At 46.0% G+C, this 15,225-nt stretch overlaps 1 protein-coding gene across 3 annotated transcripts in view; it reads right to left on the bottom strand.

Moving 5' to 3' along the window:
- CEP89 (centrosomal protein 89) overlaps window positions 1–15,225 on the bottom strand; it is a 1,116,496-nt gene that overhangs the window by 319,950 nt on the left and 781,321 nt on the right. For all 3 annotated transcript variants that reach the window (XM_069216542.1, XM_069216544.1, XM_069216543.1), the window contains one exon: window positions 6,099–6,240. In XM_069216542.1, the coding sequence (XP_069072643.1) occupies window positions 6,099–6,240 (142 nt within the window). The remainder of the gene's footprint in view (window positions 1–6,098; window positions 6,241–15,225) is intronic.

The following is a 15,225-nucleotide window of genomic DNA, read 5'->3' as shown; positions in this document are numbered from 1 at the left end:
TGTAAGAATTGTCTGAGCTCCCTATGGGTGGCAAAAGGAATGAGGCTGTCCATAGGGATCTCCTGGAACCCCAATACCCTGGGTGCCTAGGTACAATATACTAGGGAATTATAAGGGTGCCAATTAGAATTGGTGAAAATGGTCACTAGCCTATAGTGAAAATTTTCAAGACAGAGAGAGCATAAGCACTGAGGTTCTGATTAGCAGAGCCTTAGTGACAGTCACTATATAGGGACACACATTCAGGCCCCAAATGATGAGCACTGGGGCCCTGGCTAGCAGGGTCCCAGTGAGACATATAAAACACACTGACGAATAGGGTTTTCACTATGAGCACTGGGGTCCTGGTTAGCGGGATCCCAGTGAGACAGTAAAAAATACCCTGACATATAGTCACAAACAGGCCAAAAGTGGGGGTAACAATGCTAGAAAGAGGCTACCTTCCTATAAGTCAGACGAAGAGGCCCTGGAACAAGAGCTCACGGTGGTGGAAGTGATCCTGAGAATCTGACCCCTGGCCTCGGGTAAGGTGGTGGGCCCTACTAGCCTCCCAGTAGAACTGTACAAGCTTACTGCCACTAAGATAGCACCCCACCTCCTGGGCATGTTCAATGAAAGCCGGTGGAGGGGCTCCTTGCCGTCAGACCCGACAGGCCACGATGGTGGTCATACCTAAAGAGGGTAAACCACCACAGAACTGTGCCTCTTATAGGCAAATTTAGCTTCTGAACGTAGAGGTGAAAATCCTGGCCAAGATACTGGCCACTAGGTTCATCTGGGTGATTTGTACCCTGTTCCACCCAGACCGATCAGGCTTCACTCTGGGAAGGAACACCTCTCTCAACCTCCGAAGCCTGCACAGTGAGCTGGGCCGTGCCCCTGACCTCCGAGAAACTGCCCTGTTGCTCTCCCTAGATGCCCGCATGGCCTTCTATACTATTGAGTAGCCTTTCCTACTTGAAATGTTGACCAGGCTCAGTGAGGGTGAATGGCAGCACGTCTGCCTCCTTTCTAATAGCGCGAGGTACGAGACAGGGGTGCCCCCCCCCCCCCCTGATATTTGCCCTTGTCCTTGGAGCCTCTAGCGGCCTAGATTAAAACCGATGCATTGTTAAGAGGTCTGCATTGGTCAACTAGTGTTTCTTTATGCCGGAGGGAAAGCCTGTCTATCATCTGGATAAGTTGGTCATGAGACCAAGAAGTTTTCTCACAGCACTATATAGAAAAGTCCCAAGTTTCTACCTTACCCGTGCCGACAGCCGTAACCCTCTCTATTTGGTACACTGTGCTCAGGACGTTTGGATGGCAGGGGAAGATTACACAGGCTACCTAAGGTTATCTAAGGCCAGAGCCGGACGTTTTTCCCTTAATTCTTCTTTTGAAAGATGCATTCACACAGGAGAAAGGGCACTGTAACCAAAAAGCTTCAGGTAAACTCTGTACCCTTACCCAAGATCATGCAAGCATTAGCACCGATCAAGATTTTATTTTCTTGCTCTGCCAAGGGCATTGACAATGGCTTAGAGAGTGAATTTGATTTTCAAAAAAGCTGCAGGAAGAACTGAACACTCTCCCTCCAAACAACAAATTTTAAATTATTAGAACTGTGACTTGAATGCTGCAATTATTTTTTTTTTTAATAGTAAAAGGATTTAATCAGATGAGCATAATATTACTTTTAGGTTATGGAAGAGGATGCATTCTGTAGGCGGTGCCTGAGCTTCTGCCACCACAAGGAAGATTTCAGACGTGATACTGCGTGCAACTTGGTGCTAAAACTATATGTTTAACCAATATTATTAACTTTGTCAATCCATTTGATGTATGAATCCCGGCATTTGTGCATTTCCCAGTTCCTCTGTTAAGTTCAAGAATCATAGATACATGAAACTATTTTATAAAAATCTATTACAATATGACATTTCTCATTTGGGGAAAAAGAGGATTATGCACCTTTGTTTTCAATGTTAAAAGAAACATTTTTCATGGCCTGGCCCATCGGTTTGGCATGAGAGACATAGATCATCCTGAATAACCCAAGGCTTTACTTTGGCATAAAAGATCAACATTTTCACCACCAAAGGGTGGCAAAGATATGCAAGGCTGCACAGGGTACCTTACTTTATGGAATTCATCCTGAGGTTCTGAGGCATATACCTGTAGGTGAAAACGCTGCCTGTTTTATGCATTAGCAGTTTAAGGCAGCTATTACCGAGCACTGACAATTATGGAGAAGCTTGCAGAACCCTGTACCCTTCAAGCTATGACAGCGAAATGATGTTTTTAATTCTAAGTAACTATTTGTGAGGGGGATAGAAAAGAAACAAGCTACGGTTGAGCTGAACCATGTAGCTTCTTGAAAGATGTAAATCTATACAACAATATGTCGTGGGCCTTGATAATTAACACACAAGATATTTTCACCATTCCGTTCAAAAGTGTAATCCCAAGGGTTGGTAAAATCAGTCGATGCCACAAGGTAGCCTAAAATATGATGGAAGAGGATGTAGGAGTTTTCTGATTTTTAAATGATTGTGGAGATTTTGGCATACCAATCTTTCCAAGATTTGGCAAGGGTGGGAAATTATGCAATAATGAATTGGATCGTTTGGGCTTCAGAACAGATTATCGCTATTTCAGTCCGCATGGAGCAACCCCCTCCTGCAGAGGTATTATAATGTCAGTAATTACCTCTTTAGCAATTATGTGGTGTTAGATTGACTGGGTAAATAAAGGCTCTCGTCCTTTCTCAGCCTGATTTAAGGTTTATAAATACCGATGGCAGGATATACACCACATACACAGGCGAAAGGGAAACTCTAATAGAAGGTATTTGGAGCGGCAATATTGGTAAGAACGTACAATCAAGTTAATTCTGAATTTTGAAATATCCCATGCTTATGTACAGTTTGCAGCACCATGATTAGAGCACATCTCATCCTCACACACAACAAAAAGCTTTCCCACAGGTGAAACTGCATGTCACACCCTACCAACTATATACATCTAAAGGACACTCGGGAACCCAGTGTGAATTAAATATTTTGCAGCATTTTAAGATGTATTAAACACTACATAATGTATAAAAAACAATACAAATATTTACTTGTGGAAGACAGATTTACCCCAGACCTTACACGTTATAAGATGCAACAGAGATGAAGGACTTTGGAGGTCCATGATTGAAGGCAACATGATATTGCATACACAGATGCTAGGTGTTCCTAAATATTCTACTTCAGTTCCAGGACCACCCTAGTGCCCTGTATCAGGGATTCTTAAAGTGTGATCCACTGACTTCTGGGGATACTTGGCACCTACTCAGCGAGTCAGTGGCTGTATAAAATGAAAACATAGAAGAGTAATAAAGTATGTATACATAAAAAGCAAAACTGAAATTTTTTAAACTATGTAAAGTGAACACATTTGAAATTTGATGCAAAAAATTAAGTTGGTATCCTTAGTTGGATTCTTGCGGACAGAGCTATTACAGCAACAAAATGAAAAGTGGCCTCAACTGAAGCATTAATTTATGCCCACAGAAAGAGCATGCGCTGGAGCTGGAGCAAAAACAACAAAAGAATTAGCAAGAAAACAGTGTAGCAAAGTACCATCTTGCCTGGCATGTTACCCCCATTTTTACTGTATGTATGTTTGGTTTTGCCTATGTGTCACTGGGATCCTGCTAGCCAGGAGCTCCTCCAGTGTGTCCCAGACCTCTGCCATCTTGGATGCAGAGGTGTGAGGGCACAATGGACAGCTCTGAATGGCCAGTGCCAGCAGGTGACGTCAGAGACCCCTCCTGATAGGTGCTTACCTTTCTCTATAGCCAATCCTCATCTGAGGGCTATTTAGGGTCTCTCCTGTGGGTATCTCACCAGATAACGAATGCAAGAGCTCACCAGGGTTCCTCTGCACTTCCTTCTTTGACTTCTGCCAGGGATCGACCTCTGACTGCTCCAGGACACCTGCAAAACCGCAACAAAGTAGCAAGAATACTACCAGCAACATTGTAGTGCCTCATCCTGCCGGCTTTCTCCACTGTTTCCTGGTGGTGCATGCTCTGAGGGCTGTCTGCCTTCACCCTGCACTGGAAGCCAAGAAGAAATCTCCTGGGGGTCGACTGAATCTTCCCCCTGCCAACGCACCAAACTTCTGCATCACCGGTCCTCTCGGTCCCCTCTCATCTTGATGAGCGTGATTCCCTGGAACACAGGAGCTGGATCCAAGTGTCCCTGACAGTCTAGTGGCCCTTCTGTCCAAATTTGGTGGAGGTAAGTCCTTGCCTCCCACGCCAGACCATAAACCTGTGTACTGCGTGAACTTGCACCTGCTAGGGCTTCTGTGCACTCTTGCAAGACTTCCTTCGTGCACAGCCTAGCCCAGGTCCTCAGCACTCCGTCCTGCATTGCCCAACTCGCTGAGTTGGACTCCGACTTTGTGGGACTCCCTTTTGTTGTGCTGAGTCGACCGTTGTGCTCCGATCTTCTGAACGCCTGTTCAGGTGCTTCTGCGGGTGCTGCCTGCTTCTGCGTGGCTCTCCGTGTTGCTGAGCACCCCCTCTGTCTCCTCCTCCAAGGGGCGACCTCCTGGTCCTTCCTGGGCCCTGGCAGCACCCAAAACCTTCAACTGCGACTCTTGAAGCAAGGCTTGTTTGTGGTCTTTCTGCGTGGAAACAACTCTGCATCCTCCAGCACGCCGTGGGACATCTTCTGGCCAAAGGAGAAGTTCCTAGCACCTTCGGTTGTTGCAGAATCTTTGTCTTCTTCCACCCGGAGGCAGCCCTTTTGCACCTTCATCTGGGGTTTAGCGGGCTCCTGCCCCCCCCCGGACACTTGCTTGACTCTTGGACTCGGTCCCCTTCCTTTACAGGCCCTCAGGTCCAGGAATCCGTCTTCAGTGCTTTGCAGTCAGTTGTTGCCTTTGCAGAATCCCCTATCTTGACTATACTGCCTTTCTGGGGTAGTAGGGTATCTTTACTCCTACTTTTCAGGGTCTTGGGGTGGGGTATCTTGGACACCCTTAGTGTTTTCTTACACTCCCAGCGACCCTGTACACACTACACTAGGCCTGGGGTCCATTTGTGGTTCGCATTCCACTTTTGGAGTGTATGGTTTGTGTTGCCCATAGGCCTATTTTTCCCTATTGCATTCTATTGTGTTCTACAGTGTTTGCACCACTTTTCTAACTGTTTACTTACCTGATTTTGGTTGTGTGTGTATATTTTGTGTATATTACTTACCTCCTAAGGGAGTATATCCTCTGAGATACTTATGGCATATTGTCACTAAAATAAAGTACCTTTATTTTTAGTAACTCTGAGTATTGTGTTTTCTTATGATATAGTACTAAGTGATATAAGTGGTATAGTAGGAGCTTTGCATGTCTCCTAGTTGAGCCGAAGCTGCTCTGCTATAGCTACCTCTATCAGCCTAAGCTGCTAGAACACGTCTAATCTACTAATAAGGGATAACTGGACCTGGCACAAGGTGTAAGTACCACAAACTACCCACTATAAGCCCGGCCAGCCTCCTACAAACAGCAGATCACTTCGCCTTTTAGAAATGAAACTACATTTTTCAAACAGTTCAATTTCAGATTGAAATCTTGATGTTTGCATATGTTTTTGTTTGCGAATTAAATACACGATTTCATAATTTGTTAATTTGTTGAGTTTCCAAACACAAAAATGACTTCGTTGGGGGTCCTCAGTTTCCTGTGGTCATTCACTAGGGGTCCACAAAAAGTTTAGGAACTGCTGCCCTATTATAAGACGACTCTTTTCAACTGCTTAAATGATCTTTCCATGGGTACAGTTTCACCCTGAAAGTAACGTTGTGACTGCCGCTGAGAATACCTCGTCACAGTCCTGCAGGGACGTAGGGCCACACAACACAGTAGCACAGTAAGAACGATTTTCACACCCAACGTTTGCACGACTTGGGATTTTGCTGCTCTCACTTTAATATTTCAAGTGTTTTTTTTTTTCTTACACTACCATGTAAAACTGCTGGATGTTCCATATATGGTAGTGCATTAAAAACTGAATTCAAGTGATTAGGCACATTGTTGTTGACGGGATGTAATCAAGAGCTTACCGTGTGTACTAACTGGTCCCGTTCAATTGTTATGTTTTCTGCCAGGTGAATAAGGTTAGCCAAATACTGATGGGCAGCAATCTCTTTTTCCATTGCATCTTCTAAATGTTGTTTCAGAATGGCAATTTTCTTGTGAGATTTTCTGTGCAGAAGATCAATTAGAGTAACGATTTTATCAACATACAAAACATTTCTTAAAACTCAATTACAGGGAAACCGCCAATGGCAGTCAGTCAATCAAGTACCTACATCATTTGTGAGGTATAATTTTAAATTAAATGACAAGAGTGAATTGTTTAATTAGATAGCTGTAACTATTAAGGTGATCAAATAAAATTCAATTTAGTTGGATATGGATTTGGATTATGAATCACTTCCTGGAAAAACCACCTTCAACATTATGTTCCACTGTAATAAAACATGCTTGATTGCTTAGTACTGATCTCATTAAATTGTTTCACAAACAAAATAGTCAATTACATATGTGTACGTGTCTCACTTAAAAGCAACATAATTTGCAGGTGGCAGAAACTTGGAAATAACAAAACAGTGGGTGCATTCCAGACTTTAACGTTGGCAACATTTTGAAGTGTTTTATGGCCTCCCTCACTCCACCAAATGGAATTAAGGCGAGGGTTTCATCATTTAAGTTGACACAAACTGGAGAGAATAAGTTGCTATATATCATGCTGCTCAAGGTGAATGCACATCGAGATCTTAATACATCAGTTGCAATCAGTAATGGTATGTACACAAAATCAAGCAAGTGTGAACTCTGGGTTACTATGTCATCTCCTTGATGGTAAATCCCCAGCCAATCTTCAGTTGGAGGTCTATGCTACAGTGAGAAATCCCTGCCTCAAGTCAAACACCTGGCTGGAGAATGGATCACATCCTGACCACGCCAGTGATGTTCCAGATTGCTACAAATGTATTTGCAGTAAGAGGGAGTTTTGGATTTGGAGGCTGGGTTCCTTGATTTTTATGGACAGCACTATATGCAAGCACTTTAAAAAAATAGGTTTATCATTGTACTTTCCTTTCAGAACCTTATACACTTTTGTAGTTTAATATTGCTCCCTGAATCCATCAGCAGAACTTCTCAATACCAAAAGGGATATTAGCTTCCAGATTCCCATCCACTACAAGCAGATGCTGAATGTAGGATATTTTATTGTTCATTTTAATTCTTCATGTTAACGATCCCTCTAATAGCAAGTCCCGGAACGTCCTGAAATGACTGACTCCCTCGGTTTGAGCAATTGGTCCACTGTGGTATGCATGTAGAGGGTCACACATTATATCCCATCCTTCAACTGTATGATTTAACTTCTGCAGCTGAGATTTGCACTTTATGCTGACAAACACATCTTGGTGTAGTTTACCATCAATCACATGGTTTCAAGGAATGTGGATAGGAAGCATACCACCCCCAATTTAGCAACAGAATTAACTTGATGAGAAGGTGGTTCTAAGAGAACTGCCATTCTTTGGTTTGCAAACCTGCAGACAGTGACCTGAATTAGGCAGTAGATCATAATAATGGGAGGATAATAAAAGTGCTCCGTAAGCATGCTCTCACAAACCATCAGGGAATATGATGACATGGCCACTTCTGTTCTCCAAACAAGTACAATGGAGGACTAAAGACATAGAGGATCTAGGTGGACATAACGCTCAGTTAAAGGTCAGCAAGGAGGTAATTGTGAAGGTAAAATTTAGCCCACTTAGTACAAGTATAGCTAATGCACAGAATGCACCTCAGAAATCTATCCCGAGACTCCTCTTTGGCTTTTGTGAAGAAATGAAGGGAATATACACAGATATTAGCTCTGCCTAGTATTTCTCTGAATGACGTCCTTAGAACACCCTCAGGTAGACACGGTCCTTTTTAGCCGACCTTCTCAGCAGCAACCAGGTGTGCAGTGCAGAGATTTGTGCTTGGTGTTAAATCATGCTTCCCTGGTGATCCAGAAGTTTTCTGGAAACTCCTTATACAAGATATTCTTAACACAACTTTGGCTCTATTCTACAACTTGTTGATAGTAGGATTGTTAATTAATTGCTGAATAGCTGCTCTGATGTCTCTTTAAAAAAAAAAAAAAGCACCATTGAAGCCTGTGATGAAGCAAATTACTGCCCTTTCACACTTCTCTGCACTGGCCAAAGTATTGAAAAAAACTGAAGTAAAGCAGTCATGTACTTATTTGGAGGAGCTTCGTGCATGTGATCCATGGCACCCTGGCTTTCGCCCCAGAGGAGGGCTGGAAGCAGCTAAGGGGTGGGCTGCAGAGTTGATGAGAACAATCATGGATGAAGGTAATTGATGACAGTGATACTTTCAGACCTCTCCACTTCATTCAGCAAAGTGAACTACTCACACCTGAAGGTTGGTATTGATAGTTCTTGTAAGAAGGTAGCCTCTTTCTAGCCTTGTTACCCCCACTTTTGGCCTGTTTGTGAGTATATGTCAGGGTGTTTTTATTGTCTCACTGGGATCCTGCTAGCCAGAGCCCAGTGCTCATAGTGAAAACCCTATGTTGTCAGTGTGTTTGATATGTGTCACTGGGATCCTGCTAGCCAGGACCCCAGTGCTCATAGGTTTGTGGCCTATATGTGTTCCCTGTGTGGTGACTAACTGTATCACTGAGGCTCTGCTAACCAGAACCTCAGTGTTTATGCTCTCTCTGCTTTTAAAATTGTCACTACAGGCTAGTGACTAATGTTACCAATTCTCATTGGCATACTGGAACACCCTTATAATTCCATTGTATATGGGGTTCCAGGAGATCCCTATGGGCTGCAGCATTTCTTTTGCCACCCATAGGGAGCTCTGACAATTCTTACACAGGACTGCCACTGCAGCCTGAGTGAAATAACGTCCACGTTATTTCACAGCCATTTTCATGGCACATAAGTAACTTATAAGTCACCTATATGTCTAACCCTCACTTGGTGAAGGTTAGGTGGCAAGTTACTTAGTGTGTGGGCACCCTGGCACTAGCCAAGGTGCCCCCACATTGTTCAGAGCAAATTCCCCAGACTTTGTGAGTGCGGGGACACCATTACACGCGTGCACTACATATAGGTCACTACCTATATGTAGCGTCACAATGGTAACTCCGAACATGGCCATGTAACATGTCTAGGATCATTGAATTGTCCCCCCAATACCATTTTGGTATTGGGGGGACAATTCCATGCATCCCCGGGTCTCTAGCACAGAACCCGGGTACTGCCAAACTGCCTTTCCGAGGTTTCCACTGCAGCTGCTGCCAACCGCTCAGACAGGTTTCTGCCCCCCCCCTGGGGTCTGGGCAGCCCAGTCCCAGGAAGGCAAAACAAAGGATTTCCTCTGAGAGAGGGTTTTACACCCTCTCCCTCTGGAAATAGGTGTGAAGGGCTGGGGAGGAGTAGCCTCCCCCAGCCTCTGGAAATGCTTTGATGGGCACAGATGGTGCCCATCTCTGCATAAGCCGGTCTGCACCGGTTCAGGGATCTCCCAGCCCTGCTCTGGCGCGAAACTGGACAAAGGTAAGGGAAGTGACCACTCCCCTGACCAGTACCTCCCAAGGGAGGTGCCTATAGCTCCTCCAGTGTGTCCCAAACCTCTGCCATCTTGGATTCAGAGGTGTTGGGGCACAAAGGACTGCTCTGAGTGGCCAGTGCCAGCAGGTGACATCAGAGACCCCTCCTGATAGGTGCTTACCTTTTTCAGTAGCCAAGCCTCCTTTCTCAGTAGCCAAACTTCCTTTTAGGGTCTCTCCTCTGGGCTATTCCTCAGATAACGAATGCAAGAGCTCACCAAAGTTCCTCTGCACTTCCCTCTTCGACCTTTGCCAAGGATCGACCGCTGACTGCTCCAGGAAGCCTGCAAAACCACAACAAAGTAGCAAGACGATTACCAGAAACATTGTAGCGCCTCATCCTGCCGGCTTTCTCGACTGTTTCCTGGTGGTGCATGCTCTGAGGGCTGTCTGCCTTCCCCCTGCACTGGAAGCCAAGTAGAAATCTCCCGTGGGTCGATGGAATCTTCCCCCTGCCAACGCAGGCACCAAACTTCTGCATCACCGGTCCTCTGGGTCCCCTCTCATCCTGACCAGCATGGTCCCTGGAACACAGGAGCTGGGTCCAAGTGTCTCCCACAGTCCAGTGGCCCTTCTGTCCAAAGTTGGTGGAGGTAAGTCCTTGCCTCCCCACGCCAGACAGCAAACCTGTGTACTGCGTGATTTGCAGCTGCTCCAGCTTCAGTGCACTTTTCCAAGGATTCCTTTGTGCACAGCCTAGCCTTGGTCCCTAGGACTCCGTCGTGCATTGCCTAACTCACTGAGTTGAAGTCCAACATCGTGGGACCCTCCTTTGTGACTCTAAGTCAACCGCTGTCCTCAGATCTTCTAAGTGCCTGTTCCGGTACTTCTGCGGGTGCTGCCTGCTTCTGTGGGGGCTCTCTGAGTTGCTGAGCGCCCCCTCTGTCTCCTCCTCCAAGGGGCGACATCCTGGTCCTTCCTGGTCCCCAGCAGCACCCAAAATCCTCAACTGCGACTCTTGCAGCTAGCAAGGCTTGTTTGCGGTATTTCTGCCTGGAAACACTTCTGCAACCTCCAGCACGCCGTGGGACATCTTCCATCCAAAGGGGAAGTTCCTAGCCCTTTTCGTTGTTGCAGAATCATCGGCTTCTTCCACCTGGATGCTGTCCTTTTGCACCTTCACCCGGGGTTTAGTGGGCTCCTGCCCCCCCGGACACTTTTGTGACTCTTGGACTTGGTCCCCTTCCTTTACAGGTCCTCAGGTCCAGGAATCCGTCTTCAGTGTTTTGCTGGTGCTTGTGGTTCTTGCAGAATCCCTTATCACGACTATTCAGTCTTTCTGAGGTAGTAGGGTAACTTTACTCCTACTTTTCAGGGTCTTGGGGTGGGGTATTTTGGACACTCTTACTGTTTTCTTACAGTCCCAGCGACCCTTCACAACCTCCCATAGGTCTGGGGTCCATTCGTGATTCGCATTCCACTTTTGGAGTATATGGTTTGCGTTGCCCCTAGACCTATGTCTACCTATTGCATCCTATTGTGATTCTAGATTGTTTGCACTACTTTTCTTACTGTTACTTACCTGGTTTGGGTTTGTGTGCATATAATTTGTGTATATTACTTACCTCCTAAGTGAGGGCATCCTCTGAGATTATTTTAGTGACAATATGCCAAAAGTATCTCAGAGGATACCCTCACTTAGCACAAAGCTCCTACTATACCACTTATATCATATAGCACAATATCATAAGATAACACAATACTCAGTTACTAAAAATAAAGGTACTTTATTTTAGTGACAATATGCCAAAAGTAAGTACCTTTATTTTTAGTAACTGAGTATTGTGTTTTCTTATGATATTGTGCTATATGATATAAGTGGTATAGTAGGAGCTTTGTGCTAAGTGAGGGTATCCTCTGAGATACTTTTGGCATATTGTCACTAAAATAAAGTACCTTTATTTTTAGTAACTGGGTATTGTGTTTTCTTATGATATTGTGCTATATGATATAAGTGGCATAGTAGGAGCTTTGCATGTCTCCAAGTTCAGCCTAAGCTGCTTTGCCATAGCTACCTCTATCAGCCTAACCTGCTAGAAACACATCTATTCTACTAATAAGGGATAACTGGACCTTACCCACTATAAGCCAGGCCAGCCTCCTATAGTTCTGCCTTCCTGGTAGTTCCATAGGAATTCTCCTAATCTACAAAGGTCTTTATTGATGTATGCTCCACATTTATTTTGATAAAAAGAACTATCCCATAATGAGGATATTTAGATCATCCACTTGGCCAATCAAGCTTTGATCTCTATTCTTAACTACTTCAACTTACTTGTGCCTCTACAACAGAGGATGAGGCATCACTCTTTAAAACTGAATGGCAATAAAACTGAGATTTTGGTCTTGGATAAAAACAGGGAGTGCCAGGATTGCTCCATAGGGCTTGCTATTACTGGAAATGTCCCCATACTTCCTAGACTCAAGTTCCTGGCTGGCATACCTAACCATAAGCTTATCATAAATGTGCAGTCAATGCCATATGCAGTGCTGGTTTTGAAGTGCTGAACCTACTTAGATGGGACTTACCAATTCTTCTCTTTGAGCTCCATGCCCCTATCATGGTGGCCTGTATTATGGAATATTGCTATCATCCCTGTGTAGGTCTAACAGCTTATGCAAAAGCAAAACTGCAGTGAGTACAGAATACAGCAGAACTTCTTGCCTATCACTAAAAAAGGAGAGACTGAGACAAAAGCTGGCAGAGTTCAAGAGCAAAATGCTTTCAGGAGGAGTTCTGTCGCTACTCGTATTCTGATATCTTGTCAAACAGGCTGAATGTAGGGATTTATTCGAGACTGAGAGCATAATATGATTTTCGAGTTCATAAAGGATGCCCCTTGAAATGCAATACAGTGTGACTGAACCAATATGTGGCCAAGACAAAATGGTAAAAAAAGAGCAATACGTTTGAGGAAAGTACCATCTTTCTTGGCATGTTACCCCCATTTTTACCTGGATGTCAGTATGTTTTTGCGTGTCTCACTGGGATCCTGCTGGTCAGGACCCCAGTGCTCATAGTTTATGGCCTAATGTGTGTCTGTATAGTGCTTAACTGTGTTACTGGAGCTCTGTTAAACAGAATCTCAGTGCTTATGCTCTCTCTGCTTTTAAATTTGTCACTATAGACTAGTGACTTCATTTACGAATTTCAATTGGCACACTGGACCCCCTCTTATAAGTCCCTAGTATATGGTACCTAGGTACCCAGGGCATTGGGGTCCCAGGAGATCCATATGGGCTGCAGCATTTCTTTTGCCACCCATAAGGAGCTCAGACAAACCCTTTCACAGGACGAATATTGCGGCCTGCGTGAAATAGTGCACACATTATTTCACATCCATTTTCACTGCACTTAAGTAACTTGTAAGTCACCTATATGTCTAACCTTCATTTAATGAAGGCTAGGTGCAAAGTTATTAAATGTGAGGGCACCCTTGCACTAGCAAAGGTGCCCCACATAGTTCAGGGCCAATGCCCGGGACTTTGTGAGTGCAGGGACACAATTACACGCGTGCACTACATATAGGTCAATACCTATATGTAGCTTCACAATGATATATTGCCATGTAAGGTGCCTGAGATCATGGAATTGTCCCCCCATTCCAAATCTGGTATTGGGGAGCCAATTCCATGCATCCTGGGGGCTCCACCATGGACCCCCAGTACTGCCAACCAGCTCTCTGAGGCTTGCATTGCAGCTACAGCTGCTGCCACCTCACAGACATGGTTCTGTCCTCCTGGGGTCTGATCAGCTCAGTCCCAGAAAGGCAGGACAAAGTATTTCCTTTGGGAGCAGGGTGTTACACCCTCTCCCTTTAGAAATAGGTGTTATAGGCTGAGGAGGGGTAGCCTCACCAAGTCTCTGGAAATGCGTTGAAGGGCACAGATGGTGCCCTCCTTGCATAAGCCAGTCTACACCGGTTCAGGGACCCTCCCCCCCCAGTCCCTGCTCTGGCGCAAAACTGGACAAAGGAAAGGGGAGTGACCACTCCTCTGTCCATCACCACCGCAGGGGTGGTGCCCAGAGCTCCTCCAGTGTGTCCCAGACTTCAGCCATCCTGTTTTCCAAGATGTGGGGACACTCTGGAGGCCTCTGGGTGGCCAGTGCCAGCAGGTGACGTCAGAGACTCTTCCTGCTAGGCCCATACCTGATAAGGTAGCCAATCCCCCTCTCAGGCAGGGCTATTTAGGGTCTCTCCTGTGGGTTCTCTTCAGATTCTACTTGCAAGTTTCCAGCAGGAATCCTCTGCAACTACTACTTCATCCTCAGACCTCGGATCAACCGCAGACTGCTCCAGGAACCACTGTAACAGCTACAAAGTATCCAGAAGAGCTACTTTTCCTCATCAACTTCAGCTCCAGCCAGCAACTGCAACAGTTTCCATGGTGTGCATGCTCTGAGGACTCCCTGTCTTCACCCTGCACCAGAAGGACTAAAGAAATCTCCTGTGGAGTGGCAGTCACTCCCCTGCTCAAGCAGACACCTTCTAAGTTGACGAACAGTTCTCTTGGACTCCTCTCCTGGTGACAAGTGTGCTCCTTGGAACACAGAGGGTGGACCCCATCGACACAGACTGGCCTGAGGTCCTGCTGTCCCAATTTGGAGAAGGCAAGACCTTGCCATCCCCGAGAACGACAGTACCCCTGTGCAATGCGTCTTCTTCACCTCCTGAAGCATCTGTGCACTATTTGCAAAGGGAGAGGTGACTTCAGAGCCCCCTCCTGATAGGTGGTGACCTGGTTAGGTGACCAATCCCCCTTCCATGGCTATTTAGGGTCTACCTCTGGGGTGGGTCCTCAGATTTGATTGCAAGACTCCAGCAGGACTCCTCTGCACCAATTACTTCCACTGCTGGCCACTGGAACCGTAACTGGACTCCACAGGAACCTACAAACTGCAGCAACAGCGACTTCACCCTGCAACATTGCTTCTCTGGCTCCTTCCGGCAACTGCAACATCTCCCCAGCTGTTCATCCACTGAGGAAAGCAAGTCTTCAGCCTGCACAAGAAGCAAGAAGGCATCTCCCTTGGAGTAAAGGAGTCACTTCCCTGCATCGGCAGGCACCAACTGCAATAATGGCCAGCTGTGTGGATCTCCCCTCACCCTGAGCTGCGTGGATCCTGCATCACAGGTGGTGGTCTGGAGTGGTCACGTTGGTCCTCTCTGCCAGCTGTCCAACTTTGGTGAAGGTAAGCCCTTGCCTTCCCACGCAGGACAGTACACCCCTGTGCATCGCGTCTCTTGCAGCTATCAAGGCTTGTTGGCATTCCCTCCAAGGGATCTTCAGGCTCCGTGTAGCCCCAGCCCACATCACTCTTCCCTGTGATGCACATCCGTCAGCAAGCTTCCCCTGCGACGTGGGACCTCTCCTCAGGTGTTCTGCAAGGGCCTCTCTGCGACTCCTGGGCTCCTTGCCTGTGGATCTTCTGTGCGGTCTGCCTCTTCTTCTTTGGACTCACTGCTCTGCTGAGGGTCACCCGGGACTCCCCCATGGGTTGGTTCCCCCTTGGACCTTGCTGGTCCCCGGCAGCTCCA

This window comes from Pleurodeles waltl, chromosome 12 (genome assembly GCF_031143425.1).
Source record: "Pleurodeles waltl isolate 20211129_DDA chromosome 12, aPleWal1.hap1.20221129, whole genome shotgun sequence".
NCBI classification, from domain to species: domain Eukaryota; kingdom Metazoa; phylum Chordata; class Amphibia; order Caudata; family Salamandridae; genus Pleurodeles; species Pleurodeles waltl.
This window is presented reverse-complemented; position numbering and strand designations above follow the sequence as displayed.